The sequence below is a fragment of the Rhincodon typus genome, chromosome 5 (assembly GCF_021869965.1).
Source record: "Rhincodon typus isolate 14 chromosome 5, sRhiTyp1.1, whole genome shotgun sequence".
Classification (NCBI taxonomy): Eukaryota; Metazoa; Chordata; class Chondrichthyes; order Orectolobiformes; family Rhincodontidae; genus Rhincodon; species Rhincodon typus.
Window position 1 is genome coordinate 99,869,232 of NC_063336.1, and position 18,642 is coordinate 99,887,873.

Below are 18,642 nucleotides of genomic sequence, written 5' to 3' on the forward strand. Positions count from 1 at the left end.
AATTATTGTGAATACAAAAAATTATTTATAGCTTATTTATGTGATTATCTGATATGCAAAATGCATCTAGGATTCCCTTTAATTAAAGTAGACATTCATAATTTACAAATTCATTCTGGTTTCAAGATGAATGTTTTGATTTGAAGTTATAAATTCTTAATCTAAAAACAAGGATAATAAATTGATTGAATGATGGGATCTGGGTGAAAAGTGTTAAATATGCTTTGATCACACTACTCCTGCCACTCTCTAATGTACTGCTAATTTCAAAACTTTATATGGGATAAAGTGATCTAATTTGGGCCATACCCAGTGAAGCAATTTTGTTGGAGACGTTTAGCAATGAATTTCAGTTTACTGATTGTACAACTAATCGGGAGAAAGAAGTTGTTCTTTAATGTATTATACACTTACTTAGACATATAGAAATTTATAATACCAGACCATGGAAACACACCATTCAGATCATAAAATCTCCACTGATTCATTTTACTCTGCATTACCCATTTACAGTAATCCCACTGACCTCCTGGGCTTAAAACTTTTTTTTCTTCTCTAATGCACCTTTATTCCGTGCCGGTGAAAATTGGCAGAATTTGGAATGGGGTCAAGAATCACAAAACTGAGTCCTGTCTGCCATTTTTAAAGGATTCCTGAGTCAGTATTAAATGTAAACCCTTGGTTTTTGACTCTTCCAAGTCTCTTTCAAACAGTGTTAAATTCTATCATGATATCACCACATCCAACTTTTCTTCCAAGCCACATTTTACCACTGTTGCAGAGTTTAAGCACCTGAAACACCCTTCAGAGTAACAATGTGCTACACCTTCTGTATTGAGTTAGTCAAAAAGATAGCTTATCACCACATTGTCAAGGGCAATTAGGATGGGCAATAAATTCTGGATTAACCAGTAACACCTATATCCCATTACAATATTTTTAAAAATTTTGTATATAACTTGGTGACATTAGTGACTAGAAGGAGTGGCATGCATTCAAAGCCGACCTCTTCACTTCACAAAGATGAATAAAGGTGAGGAAGTCCACGTAACTCATCCAGCATATCTTTTCAAGGAAACCCACAGTCTTCCTCAACAGTGTCTCCACTATAGCCGGGAAGTCCTTGCATGGGTTAATCACTGTTTTCAAACGCTGTCTGATATTAGTGCTGAATCTGCATTTTCCTGGTTTGTATGTATGTCTTCAATTACATTTTAGCATGAAGTAGTGCTCGGGATTAATGTTTTCTATTCCACTTAATATCATGCTTTATAAAAAGCCCCCTTAAAGTCTGAGTTTTTCAAACCCTTTCTGACAACTTAGTTCTATCATGTGACAGATGAGAAAGTTTCCACAGCTTGAATGTTCCCCATGTGTCTCACTGACTAGAAGAGTGCAGTACTCTTGGTATAACCTGTATGGCTCCTGCACAACTTTAATGGGGTTTTGGCAGTTAGACTGAGTGGCAACACATTATTGATCATATATTTTTCTTACCTTAAATGTTTTACTTATGTACTTGCTCTTCAGAAATCCTGGGAGGGAAGATTTACGTGGGTCTGCAACCTGGACTTCTTGCGTAAAGCAAATATCAGAAAATTATGCTCATCTGAACATTTGACTTTCAAGGAACCTGATTTCCTTTTTGAAAGACAATTCATAGAGTTTCGTTGTAAGTGTGCGACGAAACCCATCCAGTTTTCTGATATTTGCTGTGATGATATAATCAATGCACCTGGGTGTAGGCACTGGAAGCTGTCCCCCCCCAATAAATTATATCATAAATACAAAAATGAGTAGCAAAATAGGAAGTTGTGGAATTTTGCATTCAATGGACTGAAAATCACAGTTTCCAAAATAGGCATGTAATATCCATCAGCATGTATATTACTGCCTATCCGATAGCAATGTTAAAAAAATTTGTTCCATTGTCTCCAACCCATTCAAATTCATGTAAGCCAAGATTTTTAGCATTGATCTTCTCTGGAGTAAGAGCCAGATCACAAATGTTCCGAGTGTCAAAGAGTTGGGGAATTGCAAAACAGCCTGTGATCCTACTCATAACTGCTAACCAACAGACCCAGCTGGAAATGCATGTCTGTGCAAGAACAGAAATAAATATCCAACCACTGTCTGGGATTGTACATTACTTATAAGCAATTGCCACTTGAGGGAAGCATGCAAGGGTGGTGATCGTGGTTGAGGAATTGTATCTCAGGAAAATATCATTGCCTTCAAAAGAGGAGCGGAAAATATTAACGTGGAAAGTAAGGTAAATAAGAATAGCCTCCCCATTTAAAAAAAAACATGTACTTGTCATTTGTGTGAGAATAAAAAAGCAGGAAGATGTATTCTTTATATAGGTATGAGATGAAATTGTTCGATCAAAATGACAGAATCAGCCTTTGAAGAACTCTTTCGTACCATGTATATTGATGAAATTATCCTTGACCGGAACAATGACTTGCAGCTTCGGCGCACCACCCCATGAAACCATTCTTCTTTTCCTCAGACTCCTGACTTGTTCTTGAAACACACCCTGTACCCCAAGGATGCTATTGATCAAAGTGCCTCATGCTCCAAACCTTAATTTAGAGTGTAATTGGTTTTTAAAAAATCTGACAGTCAGTATTTCATTACTAATTTATGGATGTGGATTATGTTTTTAGATTCACATCATAGATTTTGATGATGAAAATAACATTATTAACAAGAACGTCCTTCTGCATCAAGTAGGAGAAATATGGCACATGAGTACCAGCCCTGCAGATAAAGGAGTTCTTGCAACTTGCTACAATAAAAGTAAGTGTAGTAGATTGATTTGTCCTTTGATTTGTTGGATGAAATAAGCTACATTTTAAAATGGGGGAGTGTGTTCCGCACCTTTTGCATTTCATAAACATGGACGTTCAATAAATGAAACAAAACTGAAGAGATTATGCACTATTTTCCTTTGCTATATTTTGTAAGTTGTTTCTGTCAAGTTCTTTATTTTATAAGTTTAGCTCACTTAGTTTTTAAATTTTTGCTTAACATTTCTAATGCCTCACTCATAAATGGATATTCAGAAAACTATCGTTTTCTATAAAAAACTTTATATTGAATCGGAAGCAATTCTGCTTTCCAAGAGGAGATGATAAATTTAAAGTTATTTCAAATGAAGCACACTTACAGAAAGCCACAACGCTGCTTGCAATCTTGTCATGTCTTAAGCTGTGATTGCAGTGTTTGAGCTTCAAGGGTTGTACAGGCAGAGTTGTGACCAATATGTTAATTAATAATGAAGTGTAAAACATCCAGTGACCGAACGTTGACATTCAAGTGATGGCTAGTTACCAGAATTTAAATGAGTGCAGTAACAGCATGCAACTTACCTCTTTTAAACTTTATCTTTAAAGAAATAAGGAGCTTAGCAACTGCGGAGCTTCCTCATGTGCTCCCGATATTGCAGATAGTGCCAAATTTAATTGCCATTGAAGTTTAAGTTTTATTCTTCCTCATTTGCCCGGTGAAGATTGAAAATTCATCACCTCAAACTCTGTAGCCTGCAGCCATTAACTTGCAGGCTGCCATTCCATGTTAGATTGTGCTGGTATGCCAGTTAACTGTAATGTTTTGACATACATCTTCAGCAGGTTGTAGAGATAAAGTGTAGTGTCATTTTGAAGCATGAAGTTACAATGTTTTGTGCCATTGAATCAAATTAAAGAATTGGAGAATGTTCCAGAGATAGGACACTGTAAAGAGATTTGAATATGTGTATATGTAAATACTTTACATTGGAGGCCTTGGAGTCAGTTTCTGGCAGCAAGTATACAAAAAATAGACTCATGAGATTTACTGTGTAATAGAACACCAGTAGTTGAGCTTAGAATGAGCTATAGCAAGGAGGAACAGAAGCTGTCCAGATTCACTTTAGAATAGTCATGTCATTGATTAAACTTTTGTTGATGAGCTAAATCAAGGGCAGCATGAGATAATGTTTCACTGATGTAAATATATTGTCTTTGTGATTGAAGGTAAGGGATTAAATAGGACTGACATTACAAACAATCTGGGTTATCCTGAGTCAGTGATTGTGAAGATAATAACATCACCAGCAAGAGCACAGAGTTTGTAGTCGCCAAAGACCATTGCTTTCTTTGTTTTGAATGTTTCATTGTAGCAAAATGCGGCTGTTGCAAAACTGGATATTGGGCAAAACATCAACAACACTAAGACTGTAGAGGGACTGAGAGATTATGGAGAGGCATTACGGGATGTCATCAGCCTAGAAACTAACTAGTGACTGTGGCTGGTATCATCAAAGTGCCGCATGTTGATGAGGATGAGGGAGATGAAGGATAAATCCATGGAGATCTCGGAGACATAGAGCACCATGTCTATGCCAGAAAACATCAAACTAATCACATTTACCTGGACTTGGTCCATTTCCTCCAATGCCCTGACATTTTAAACGCTCATCCAGGTGTTTCTTAAGTGTTGCAAGAGTACCTCCCTCTCAGGCAGTATATTCCATATTTCTTCCACACTCTCAGATCCTGTCTAAACCGCTAGCACCTCATCTTAAACTTCTGCCATCTGGTCTTAGACAAGTCTGCCATGGGGAACAGATTCTCACTATCAACCTGCCTATGCAGCTCATAATTTTGTATTGCTCAATCAGATGCCCTATCCTCTTCTCCAAGGAAAACAAATCCAGCTTATCCAGTCTTTGCTCATAAGTGGCACTGTTCATCTCAGGCAACATCCTGGCAAATCTCCTCTGTGCCCTGTCCACTTCAATCACATCCTTCTGATAGTGTGGCAACCGGGACTACACACAGTGTTCCATCTGTGGTCTAACCCATGTTTTATAAAGTTGTAATAAGGCTTCCTTCAAAATGTAGCCCAAAACCACATCCTCCTCACTATCAACAACAACACTGGTTTCTGTGTCATTTGCAAACATACTAATTATACCTTACAATAATGATTTGGACATGAATGTACATAACAAACAGCAAGGGTCCCAGCACCAATCCTGTGGTACACTGCTGGTCACAGGCTTCCAATTGCAAAAACAACCCTCCACCATCATCATTGCCTCCTACTTGCAAGCCAATTTTGGATCCAGTTTGACAACTTGTACTGAATTCCATGGGCTCTTACCTTTTGGACCAATCTTCCAGAAGGGACCATATCAAATACCTGACTGAAGTCCACATAAACCACATCAATTGAACTATCCTCATCAGTATATTTAGACACCTTTTCAAATAACTCAATTAAATCAGTCAGACAAGAACTCCCTCTAACAAATCTGTGCTGATCGTCTCTGATCAATCCCTGCCTTTCCAAATGTTGATTAATCCTATCCCTCAGAAATTTTTCCGCTCGTTTTCATACCACCATTGTCAGACTAACTGATCTTTAATTATCTAGTATGTCTGTGCTGCTCTCCTTAAACAAAGGAACCACGTTAGCTATCCTCCAATCATCTGGCACTTCACCTGTGGCCAGTGAAGTATTAACTATCTCCGCCAGGGCCCCAGCAATCTTGCTTCCCAAAGCAGTCGGGATACATCCCATCTGGCCCTGGGGATTTATGCACCTTTATGTCAATCACAACATCTAGTACCTCCTCCTACTAATCTTAACATGTTCTAGAATCTCACCATTCCAACTGAAATCTGCAGCTACAATGTCCTTCCGTATTCACAGATGAGGAATATTAATTTACGACCTCACCCGCATCGTCTGGTTCCAGTCACAGTTTGGCACTTTGGTCTCGAATAGGCCCCACACTTACCCTGGAAATCCTCTTACTCTTAATATACTTATACCTCTCCTGAGGTAATGGTGTGGAGACAGGAAAAGAAATCATAGCTTGAGCTGAATTGATTAGAATTGCACAGGTAAAAGAGGAACTATGTATAAGCACTTGGCTGGACAGCAGAGGAGAGGTATTGGAAGAAGATGGTACATCTCAAGGGCTGTAAAGAGTTAAGTGGATATAATACAGCATGGTCACAGACACAGAGCTGTCATGCATGACTTTGTTCGGGGCTGTTTCAGTGCTCTGGTAAGATGGAAACTTGTATGAGGAGGCTTAAACATGGTAATGGCTTCATTAGGCACTAATTTTGAAGGCAGTAAATCCCTTCAAGGGCTTGGGAGTCAAAAGAAAGTTTGGAATAGGTTAGTAATTTGCAAAGATAACATCAAAACTTTGAACACCTGCTAGAATTAGTCAATAATTGTGATGGACAGTTGAGAAATAATCAGAGACTGAAGTATTTGCAACTGCATTCAGCCAGATCCTTCCCTTCTCCTCCTGAGAGCCCATCACTTTCACAGATGCTGGTCTTCAGCCAATTTGATTCACTTCACATGAAGCAAAGAAACAACTGCATGCACAGGACAGACAGCAAAAAGTTTGGGTCTCAATAAAATTCTGGTGTTGGTTCTGAAGACCTGTGCTCCAGAAGTAGCTGCATTCCTAACTAGCCATGTTGCTGAAACACTAGCATCTACCTGAGAGTATGGAAAATTTATGAGAGAGTTCTGCGAACAAAAACCAAGACAGAGTGGTGAAGAGTTTTTTTTTTTGATGAGGAGTTGATGAAATATCTGATAGGAAAGGGACAGTATTTGAGGAAAGGAAAGCACTTACTGTGTCATCTAGTATTGGGAAGAGAAGTTGTTCATAGAAATTGGGTCAAGGGTGGAAGGAGATGGATTTCAGAGACCAGGGACTAAATGTACATGCTGGAGCCAGAACCTTGACATCGGGAATGTATCTGGATCCTAGCCCTGCAAGATGCTGACACTCGACGTAGTTATCATTAAGCAGGTCCCAATCACCATGCATTTAAGAACAGTGGGCAGACTGCTGAGGCCACAGGATCAATAGGAGGCTCTGCATCACTGAGTTCAGCAACACCAGCATCAGAAGTGAGCTGCGAATAGAGGATGCCTGAAAGCGACTACTGAAAACATATTAAAAAATGATAATAATCAAGGGCGCCACAGCTACTAGGCTGTTACTTTGGAGAGGGTACTCTTCCACAGTTTGGTCTGCAGCATCAGCTGGAAAGTTGGGGTTGAAAAATGCTACATGGAGTTCTGAACCTTGGATGTGTTGCTGGGATCATCATCAACCGGGATTAAGCCTCAGTACCAGAGGGTGGTGTGGTGGCCTGATTGTTGACTAGAAGGTTTAAGTCAACATCGGCACAGTGACCTTAATAGATAATTTAAGGAGCATAGATGTTTACCCACCACTTATAGGTGGGTATTAGTCAAATCTTCCCACTCACCATACTTCAAAAAGATAGTTTTAACATGCTTCTGAAGTCTGAACGTGCCATAAACTATCACCAGTTGGCAGTGAGAAATTGCAAGTTTGCCCTTTTCATTTCTGCCTAGGCAGACCTTCCTAGGCAGCCCAGTAGGACTCTATGCCCTTCATTTGCATTTCATTAAATAAATGGTGGCAAAAACTGTAGGCAAATTCCTTGATATTAAGTTCCATTTCTTTTTCAACCTAATTGTGAACTCTTTGCAAATTTCTTCCAAGAGTTACCTTAAAGCACTCTTGCAATGAGCTGATCTTTTATCTAGTGAGGGTGAATGGGTTCAGGTGTAGGCAGAGTTCCACACAACACCAAACCAAACAGAGGGGTGACAAATCCAAACTTTGGATTTGCTAATACTCATGCAGTTTGTGCTACTGTGGGTTGCTTCTGGGCCTCTTCATGTCTGTTTCTGTTACATGAGTTTGATGAAGTCTTTGGCTAAATTTGAAATGTTATGATAACCAAAATATTGAACTTCATGTATGTGAAAGTTTCATATTTTACCTGTTGCTCATTTGATTAAGACCCCAAGTACGGATATTAAAAAAAAATGCATAAAAAAGCTGTATCTCAAATATTTTCTGGCAGACCTGAATCATCTGTGCTGTTCTGATCATTGAAGATGCAGGCAACTCCCCATTCCAAAGAGCACAATTTCTGGCATCTCGGGAACAGTGTAAACAGAAATCCCCCTCATAGTCTTGAGGCTTGGAGTGAGTGCGGGAAATCCAGAATCCACTTGGATAGATCAGGAGATTTGTAATTAATAAGAAATATACTTTGAAATATATATTGAGTGATGTAAACTGATCTGTGTGTTTTGTACAATGCTGCAAGCATAAATACAACATTATCATTGACAACTGGAAATTCTCTGGTTTAAAATACTAAGATGATGGGATGGGATACTTATGTGAAATTACCTTAAAAACAGTTTCTGCTCTGAGTATCCTATCATTATCTTTAATTTTTAGCAGTTCAAAATATTCCAAGCAGAAGCTGTACTGCCATACTTTGGGGTTATCCTCTACATTCATTATTTATTGGAAAGGATGTCAGGCAGATGGGGCCAGAAGGAGCGACATGCCCCAAATGTCAGAATTCAATGTAAGAATGTTAACAGTGAAGAATGAGTTATTTTTCTGAATAATTTAACAAGACAAATCTTGTTTTGCGCATACCAGTAATATAATAATAAATTTAAATAGCTAAAAATATTTTCTTTTGGCCTCCCCATTTCGATCTTCTTCCTTTCTGTTTTATTTCTCTTTTATTTTGCAGCTGCTTTTTTCTATTCTCGCTCACATTTGTTTGCTTCTTGCATTGGTGTTTCTTGCCCCAGATTTATGCTTGTTCTTTGTCTTGCTTTCTGATTCCTCTCTGCCCCTCCTCCTGTGGCACTGAATGCTTATTATCCCTGCAGCAGCCTGGACTGTCTCTGATCAGCTCCATTGATTTTTCCTTGCTGCTAATAATGATGAGGCAGGTTTTCTTACCACTAGACTATCCATTGTAAATTGAGTGCATGGGGAAATTTTTGAAATAAAAGCAAGGAATCTGATGGGGGCATAGTATAGAAGGTAGCAATAATGACAAAGATGGCTGGTAAATTGACTGTTAACTTTATAGGTAGCCAAGTTAGTAGATTTATTTTTGAAATGCATGCCTTCAAACAAACCGTAAATTTTAAAGAAAAAATTTAAAAATACATTTGGGATGAAATGAGGCAGAGCATCGCTCCCTTAAGTATCAAATTAAATGGAATGAACTGCCTGTGTGTGGTTAATAGCTAAATTAAAAAGTCTAGGACATTAGCTTCTTGTATCTGATAGGACAAAAAGCAGATGTATCGTGCAAACAAACACAAGTGTATTTTAAATGTTACCAAGACATTCCTGGAATGACTTGAAATCTGTTTTTTCTTCAAAGTAGTATTCTTATATATTGGCAAGTAGTCAAAAACAGGTAAAACTCCTTGAAATCAAAAGCTAGTCGAGCATGATGTGTAAACATTTACAACATATGTCACATCAAACCAAAAATCTATGAGGTTAATCCTTCAAAGAATCATATGGAAATATTAATTCTTGGTTTTACCTTAAGATACTATTTCAGGTGTTGAAATATTTTTGTAAAATGTTTTCGTACAAAATTAAATGATGACTGTCAAAACCTTTATAACTTAAGATGTCTTAAATATTTGGCATCAGAAAATACTTTTACAATGTTCCTCCATTAAACAACAATTTTTAATTTGGGACAGTATTAACTTGTACATCTTGTTTATGGAGAACCTTACACTTGAAGCTATTTCATACTTCAAAAAAATGCAATTTGTAATGCATTTTCTAAGCAGCTTTATTTCTCATTCACACTATTCCCCAATCAACAGTATAAAGGGCTCTGGCAGCGCCATTTTTTAGCTGGTTGCTCATTACAGTGTTCTGGGTGTCCAAAACTCCTAATTACTTATTTTCTTTCTTGTTGCGAAAAAGGTTAACTAAAATGTATTCGGTAATGTCGTGAAACTCTCAGATAAGGAATTCTAAAATTAGGTCCATTTTCTCCATTTTTTTTGTTGATATGGCACCAATTCTTTGCTCAGTTCCATCCTGTTCTGACCTTCAACTGGTCTGTCTCTGACTCCTCCCTTTCCTTCGTCGATCTCTGTTTCCATTACCGTGGATAGGCTGGCCACTAAAATCTACTACAAACCATCCGACTCCCGCAGTTATTTTGACCATATATCCTCACACCCAGCTTCCTATAAAGACTGTATTCCATTCTCCCAGTTCCTTCGTCTTTGTCGTATCTGTTCTGGTCATGCCAACTTTGACAAGAGGGCCTCCAAAATGTCCATCTTCTTCCTCAACTGAGGATTCCCTAGCACAGTAGTTGACAGGGCCCTCAGCCATTTCTGACCCTTCTCCCATACATCAGCCCTCAGTTCCTCTCTCCTTTCCCACAGCAGCGATAGGGTCCCCCTTGTACTCACTCACATCCCACCACATCCACATCTAGATGATCATTAATAGCATTTCCACCATCTTCAGCGAGATGCCACCACCAAATACATATTCCCCTTACCTCCCTTGTCAGCCTTCTGCAAGGACTGTTTCCTTTGGGACACCCTGGTCCATTCTTCCTTCACTTCCAGCACCCCCTCACAGTCCCATGGCACCTGCAGAAGGTGTAACACCTGACTGTTTACTTCCTCACTCTTCAGTATCCAAGGGTCCAAATGTAACTTCTAGGTGAAGCAGCTGCTCACAATGTGGTCTCCTCTACATTGGGGAAACAAAGTGTAGACTGGGTGACTGCTTCACAGAGCATCTACTCTGTCTACAAAAAATTCCTTGAGCTTCCCATTGCCTGCCACTTCAATATACCACTTTGTTCCCTGGCCAATATCTCTGTCTCATGCTTGCTGCAGTACTCAGCAAAGTTCAGCGCACCTTATTTTCCATTTGGGAACCCTGCAGCCTTCTGGACTCAATATTGAGGTCAACAACTTTAGGGCTTGAGCATGTTCCTTATGCTTTCTCCCACCCCCACATACCAGGCTTTGTTACCACATAGTCTACTATTACGCACAACACATTGTCAGCCACTAATAGTCCCCATTAACAGCTATTCATTCTCCTCGGCTGATCATTTGCCACTCCTTTGTCTGTCTAACTGATTTTCTGTCTCTTTGGGGATTACCTCCACCTATCATTTGCGCCTCTTGCTACCCCCTCACCACCACCACTCTACCTTCTGCATAAAAACCAACTTGTTCCTAGCTACCATCAGTTCTGAAGAAGAGTCACTGGACAAGAAATGTTAACTGTTATTTCTCTCCACAGATGCTGCCGGATGTGCTGAGTTTTTCCAGCGATTTCAATTTTTGTTTCTGCTTTCCACCATCTGTGGTTCTTGCAGTTTTTTCATTATGATGGTACCCACGCTTAGACAATCTGCTGGCTTTTACCATCAAGAAGTCCATATGGAAGGAGTCATTGGGATATAAATTGAGAGGACTCCAGGACCCAAGGATTTGTACTCCCACTGTCAACCACTTTCAGGAGAGAATTGAGGAACAGAAGGAAAGCAACAAATATCATAAGACTTTTATAAAAACACTGAAGTGGTGACTGGAACACAAAAGATTAAATTTGTCTTTAACAGGGAATACATTCGGAAGCAGTTGTATGAAATTTACAGCGCAAATGCCTATGGTTCCCTGTTTAAAATCTGCAGTACATTTTTTGGATTTCTAATTTCAAATCTAATTCGAAATTCAATATTAAGTGTGATGTCTGCAATTTGGTCAATTTAAAAGTAGGTCCATCAATAAGTTCAAATCTGCAAAAGTTTTTGCGAGAATAAAGCTACAAATAAAATAATTTTTCTACGAGGTTCAGTATGATGCTTATCATTGTACTAATGGTTCTACCGACATAGAATTACTCAGCACTTCACAATTTATCATTTGGCAGCTGAAGTTTTAAGTTACTGTTGGCCTGATTTAGTACAATATTAAATACTTAGTGAATATCTTTTATGAATATCAAGGCATTGAAGCATACTGACACAAATGTCCAAAACCAAATTTGGAATGACACAAAATGCATGAACCACCATCAGTCTATCTGTTTGAGGCTGAATAGTGAGTTAAAAAAGCTAATCAGATCCAAGATGTCAAGCTTTTTTGTACAAGATTAGATTATTTCAGTATTACATAACATCCCACTCAATAGCTAATTTTGGGCTATCAGACATCTTGGACCAATTTAACGGGGGATCCTGACTAGTGGAACACTCTCACATGACACAGCTAATTTTCCTTTATCTATCACATATTCTTGATACATTTTTCTGCAAAAGGCAATCATTAAAGTAATTCCCTATGGCAATTCTAAAGCTATCTCATCTAAGACGATGGCAAAAAAAACTGAAAACATGCATTACGATCTATCAATCATTTTGACCAATTTTAATTTCCGTAAGCGATATCAGTATTTAAAAAGGGTGTCTAAGGATTACTTCTTTAGCTTTTCAGCATTGGGTCTGATTGTTCATCCCAGTGATGATTGTGAAAATGGTGCCATAGCACCCTCCACGTTACTTAATTGCAGTTAACCTTAACATACACACAATCATTAACATAAGATTACACATTTGTGTGCAAGTCCAGAATTAAGGAGGTATCACTGTGCAAATGAGAGCTACAGAATGGAATGCAAACCATTGGAGTTTAGGTTGATAATTGTTCCATACACTTCTAGGTAATATGCCAGCTGAAGTAGTGATTAAATAACTGAGTCCTTGTATTTATGTTCAAGCTATTTGCCTCAAAGTACAATTAGTTCTGTTTTCTCTACATTTATTAAAAGATTTGTTGATAGTAAATTTTTGTTGATGTTTTTCTTTAGCTTCAGATAGTAAAGTCCTGACATGTGCTGCTATATGGCGCATACCAAAGGAACTGGAAACGGGCAGTCATGAATCTCCTGATGATTCATCAAGCAACCCACAAACCCTGGAGCTGCTTTGTCACCTTGACAACACAACCTATGGCAACATGTCTTGGTAGGTTGTACAGCATTGATTTAAAAGATTTCAAATACATCATTCACAATGGCACTGAGTTTTTTTCCTGTTTAATTTTAGCATTAAAACAATAAACATGCAAGTGTTTATTCAGTGATGATTAAAATGCCATTACTAACGTTTGTATACCTTTCACTGTTAAACAAGGAGATTTTATTATATTGCTAGTAATTTTTCAGTTTTCTACTTAGAATAAATTCAAGATTGAAACTTATTAAACTAACATGTTGGTTATTGGAAATTGGTATTGAGAAAGTGGACATCAAAATAAGGAAAAAGAAGAGACTGACATGTTTCCAACTAAATGACTAATTTCTGAGTCCTTGTTATTATATCTAAAATCTACTTACTTCATTAATAAATCTGCAGCAACTGTCGCTTTGCAAAAGTTGTAATATTTTGTTGATGGATATCTTCTTTGAATGTATTACATATTTTGGTCTTGAAGTTTTAATTGAAAAAGAACGTTTGTCTAATCATGAGAATATGATTTTTAAAAAAAATTGCATGTGGCTTTTTTAATAATGGTATTTGGGGTGCACATTTCACTTTTAAAAAAAGTCAAAATGAATACCTCCTGTAGTCATTACACCTATAGATGGTGCTGTAATAGGTATTTTCAAATAGAGGTTAAATTAATTGATGAAAGCTATTTCGTTTGCGTCCATTTGTGCGAGATGGTTTGGCAGTTTGTCGAAATTGTAACATTTAAGTGCTCTCATGCTGGTTGCATTGATTCTAACAAGGAACAGGAGCAGGCTTGGTGTGAGATTTTTAATGCATTATTCAAATCAGTTCAAGGATCATTGGACAGCAGTTCAACTGTTTTTGTCAGGTGCAAGGGAAGAAGCTTCAAGCAAAGTACTGTTGTCAGCTGGCTCTGTGCTGCTGGACAGTCAGGACTAGAACCCAAGGGGCAACAGCTCAGTGGAGCCGACAGGAATTTATCTGCTACAGAACCTAGCAGATCAGTGAGCTGATAGTTGTGATAAAGGATGGGCACAACAGTATTTGCTCGGTACAAATGAGATTCCAGTTTAAAGAAACCAAAGGTTCAACTGAATTGTTCGCTTCATTGAGCTGAGGTGCAGCCTAATGAATTCAGTGGAACACTTGAGAGAACAAGTTGAGCAGTCATTTGTGCATTCTATGTTTAAGTTTTGTTGCCTGGCAACTGGTTGCAGGTCAAGAAAGAAGCCTAAAGATATCCAAACTGAATAGGAGTTATTTTGAGGAAATGCAAAGGATTGATTTTTAAAAGTGAAGATTTAATGTCCTTTGAAAAAAAAAGAAAAATTTTGAGTCAGATTAACAATCATCTGAATGGGTTGCTGAGAAATTCATGATATCTGACTTGGCTGCATTTGTTGTTTGTGCTCTCGAGGGTGTTTGACCACAGTTTGGCTGTTAACCATATTTAACTCCATGTTAATTCTTAATGTTAGAGTATAAGTTGTATACCTGTTTGATAAATTGTCTTACTTTTCTAAATTTGTATAGTAAAGTTTATTTTGTTTGTTTAAAACTGCGTACTCATGTAGCTTTATTCTGAGTGAATACCTGGAGTTTCAAACTTTGCCTACTTTGAGCAAACAAAAGTTGCTGATCCATAATCAGATTCTAAGATGAGTCAGGAAATTTCATCTGGGATTGTAAGAGCCATGTGAAATCTATTATTTTAGTGTTATGTAACATGTAAGAAAATGGTATCTCAGATGTTTAACTAAATTATCATCCACATGCAAGGCCAAAGGGCCTGTTTCCACACTGTAGAGATTCTATGATAGATTAATATTCTTTTCCAGATAAAGCTTCAGAATAAAAGTTTGAATGTATTCAAAGCACATATCCTTATTACAATAATTCATCAGCTATGATTGCTGCAGATTTATGAACATAATAAGTTGGTTTCAGGTATAATGATGAGGCTCTCACAAATGTGTTATTTATTTGGAAAGATTTGAGATAGAAAGTAGACAGGATACACCTTGATAAAGAGAGTTGTACACTTAGCATGAAAGACCACTGTCAGCATGTTGAGCAGGTAGATGATGACAGGAATAAGTATGCAATGCTGATTTGAAACCACCGCTGCCGCACAAAATCGGACAAACTGTTATAAAGTGAAAGAGGAAAAGGACACAGCTGGAAGTCATTGCATTTGAGACCCATCAGGGAGTAATGTTCTTACCTGTTTCTCATCAACAGACTAAAGCACAAGGTGTTATTGCTTCACAACTGTTGCAGCTTCAAAGCATTGCAAGAACAGCATTATCTGGAGCTATCAATGTGATCGTAACTCTTAATTTTAATGTGCCAAACTCCTTGCAGGTTTCTGCTGGATATGCATGCAAAATCTTGGAATTTATTCATTAGGGAACTTTATTCATGTTCTCTACACATAGATAAATATTTTTCTTATTGTCTTTTTTTTTCCAGATATGAACAGGCAGAATAAGCATGCAATGGTAAACGATGCTATTGACCAAATGCACTTTTCCTCAGCATAGAACTGAGTTGGTAAACTTGGTCTCTCCATATATAGTTGATGTTCACTATAGGTGGTGCATTATACTATCATCCTGGCAACTTTCACAATTTCTTCATTCTGTTCCAGTACTCTGTACCACAGTATTTATACCTGCAAAGCAAGTTTCAGAACATCACTAATGTTCTCAAATTATGCTTACAACACCTGCACTGCTCTGGAGAAGGCTTGCAGTATTCAGCTAAGGAAATTTCATGACTAGCATTAGTATGGTGAATGCTGCACAATCTCTCCATCATGAGCGAACAGACCTCGCACAATCTATCAGATGAGAAACTGTGTTGCAAGAGCAGCAGGAAATAGGAGTGCAGCAAAATGAAGTATGACAATGTAGAATTAAGAAGTGGAGGGAAGGCTACAAGGCAGACAGCCCCCTTCTATCTTTGCCCTATAGGTTTTACGTAATCACAACTGATTCTCAATCTTTCCTCCATCACTGATCATTGCACTGCCCTCTTTCCCACAACACAAAAAAACCCATACGTTCAGAACTCATTTTAGCAGTTCAGTCATCAATGCATGCAAAATCAAACAAATCACTTTGTGCTCTGCCTGCCTTCCTTCCATGTAACTTTGTCTCTTTCAGTGCTGCAGTTACTGAAGCAAGGATAATGGAAGGTTGCAGATCTTCAATTAAGCAGACTGCAGATGGCCTTGGAAGATTATCCCTAGCAGCTCTGTGCCCAAAAGACTGGGCTTCAGACTGCATCGTCCCTACCTGAGCTGCAACAGGCTACCTGACTGGTTGATAGTGAGGTTAGCAGAGTGGTAAGAGTGGGAAGAGGAATAGTGCCACTGTAAGGGAAGGAAGTTCATGCTCCAAGAAGCTACTTCCAAAATCCCAAGGTGGTACCTCCACAATCATCCAATCTGTAAGGGAACAAATCAAAGACTGCGGTGAAACTCTGGCTGCCTCGTTGAACAGTGATAATCAAAGCCACCAGGGCAGCGATTTGAGCTTGTAAGGCAACTGTCTTAGCCTCCGTTGCAGTATTTAGACCTGGACTAGATATCTAGTAGCCCAGACACATACAGTCATACAGCATGGAAACAGACCCTTTAGGCCAACCAGTCCATGCTGAACGTAATCCCAAACTGAACAATCCCACCTGCCCGCTCCTTGCCCATACCTGGCTTCTCCAAACCTTTCCTATTCATGTACCTATCCGAATGTCTTTTAAATGTTTAATGTACCCAAATCCACCATCTCCTGAGGAAGTTCATTCCACATGTGAACCATCCTCTGTGTAAAAAATTTGCCCCTCATGTCTTTTCTAAATCCCCCCTCACCTTGAAAATGTGTCCCTTAGTGTAGAAATCCCTCATCCTAGGGAAAATAAAACTACCATTAACTCTGTCTATATCCCTCCTTATTTTATAAACTTCTACCAGGTTGCCTCTCAACCTCCTACGCTCCAGTGGAAAAATGTCCCAGCCTATCCAGCCTTTCTTCACAACACAAACCTTCCATACCCGGCAACATCCTGGTAAATCTCTTCTGACTCTCTCCAGCTCAGTAACATCCTTCCTATAACTGGGTGACCAGAACTGGACACAATATTCCAGAAGAGGTCTCACCAATGTCCTGTACAACTTCAACACGATTTTCCAATTCCTTTACTCAAAGGACTGAGCAATGAAGACAAGTGTGCCAAATGCCTTTTTAACCACCCTGTCTATATGTGATGCAAACTTCAAAGAATTATGTACCTGCACCCCTGAGTCCCTCTGTTCTACAGCACTACCCAAGGCCCTACCATTAATTGTATAAGCCCTACACTTGTTTGTTGTACCAAACAGCAATACCTCGCATTTATCCAGATCGAACTCCATCTGCTGTTTTTCAGCCCATTGACCCATTTGATCAAGATCCCTTTGTAATCTTAGAAAACTTTCTTCACTTTCTACTATGCCACTAATTTTGGTGTCATCCACAAACTTGCTAACCACACCTTCTATATTCTCATCCAAATCATTTATATAAATGACAAGCAAAAGAGGACCCAGAACGAATCCCTGTGGAACACCGCTGGCGACAGGCTTCCAGTCTGAAAAGCAACCCTCCACCACCAGTCTCTATCTCCTGCCATTAAGCCAATTATGAATCCAATTGGTCAAGCTCACCCTGAATCCCATGTCACCTAACTTTACTAATTATTCTACCATGTAGAACTTTGTTGAAGGCTTTACTAAGGTCCAAATAAACGACATCTACTGGTCTGTCATCATCAAACTTTTTGGTAACTTCCTCAAAAAACTCAGTCAAGTTTGTGAGACATGATTTTCCTTGCACAAAACCATGCTGACTATCCCTAATCAATTTTTGCCTCACTAAATGTCCATAAATCATATCTTTTATAGTCACCTCCAACAATTTACCCACAGCCGAAGTCAGACTCACAGGTCTGTAGTTCCTCGGTTTCTCCTTGGGACAGGAGTTAAAATCTCACAGCATCTGTGAGCATTTAGATTCCATTAATTAATAAATCTGGAATAAAATGCTAGTATTACTGATGGTGTAACAATTTGTCGTAAATGCCATCTATTTCTCTAATACCAATTAAGAAAAGATATCTGATGTTCTTGCATGATTTGACTTGCAAGTGTTACCAGAAAACAGCAGCGTGGTTGACCCTGAACTGTCCAGTGAAATAGCCCAGCAAGTCACTCAGCTGTGTTTAAGTATAGGCTCACTACCATTCTCTCTAGGACACTTAAAGATGGGAGATAAATACTACTCTTTCCATCTAGTACTTGTACCTTGTGACTGCATTAAAAACAAAAAGGCTATTTTACAATGTAATGAATAAAATTCTGTTCCAAAAGCAGTGCTAAAAATCAGAAAATGTAGTTTTCTAAACATGAAATTTTGCATAGCCCTGGGTAATCCCATGCCAAGAAACAACATTCCCTACATTACAGTAATGACTTCCCTGACATACTGCATGCTACACTACAGAATATCTACTTGCGTAATCCATGTAAAAAGTAAACCAGTAATTTTATGGTAAGCTTTGATTCCCAAAAACAGCTTGAATCCTGATAAATGCAAACTCAGCTGTCCAGTGTTTCTGCCTTTCCAATAATATTCTGAAATTATTTTTATTTACTCATGGGATGTAGGCATCGCATTTTGGTAAACAAACAAGGGCAGGATGT

The 18,642-nt window shown here is 38.5% G+C and overlaps 1 protein-coding gene across 1 annotated transcript in view; it reads left to right on the forward strand.

Annotated features, from left to right (window-relative positions):
• The window catches only part of eipr1 (EARP complex and GARP complex interacting protein 1), a 10,472-nt gene extending 2,344 nt beyond the window's left edge, over positions 1 to 8,128 (forward strand). The window contains exons 3-4 of the mRNA XM_048597107.1: positions 2,670 to 2,802; positions 7,929 to 8,128. Coding sequence (XP_048453064.1) covers positions 2,670 to 2,802; positions 7,929 to 7,960 — 165 coding nt within the window. The 3' untranslated portion in view covers positions 7,961 to 8,128. The remainder of the gene's footprint in view (positions 1 to 2,669; positions 2,803 to 7,928) is intronic.
• Positions 8,129 to 18,642: the final 10,514 nt, after the last annotated feature.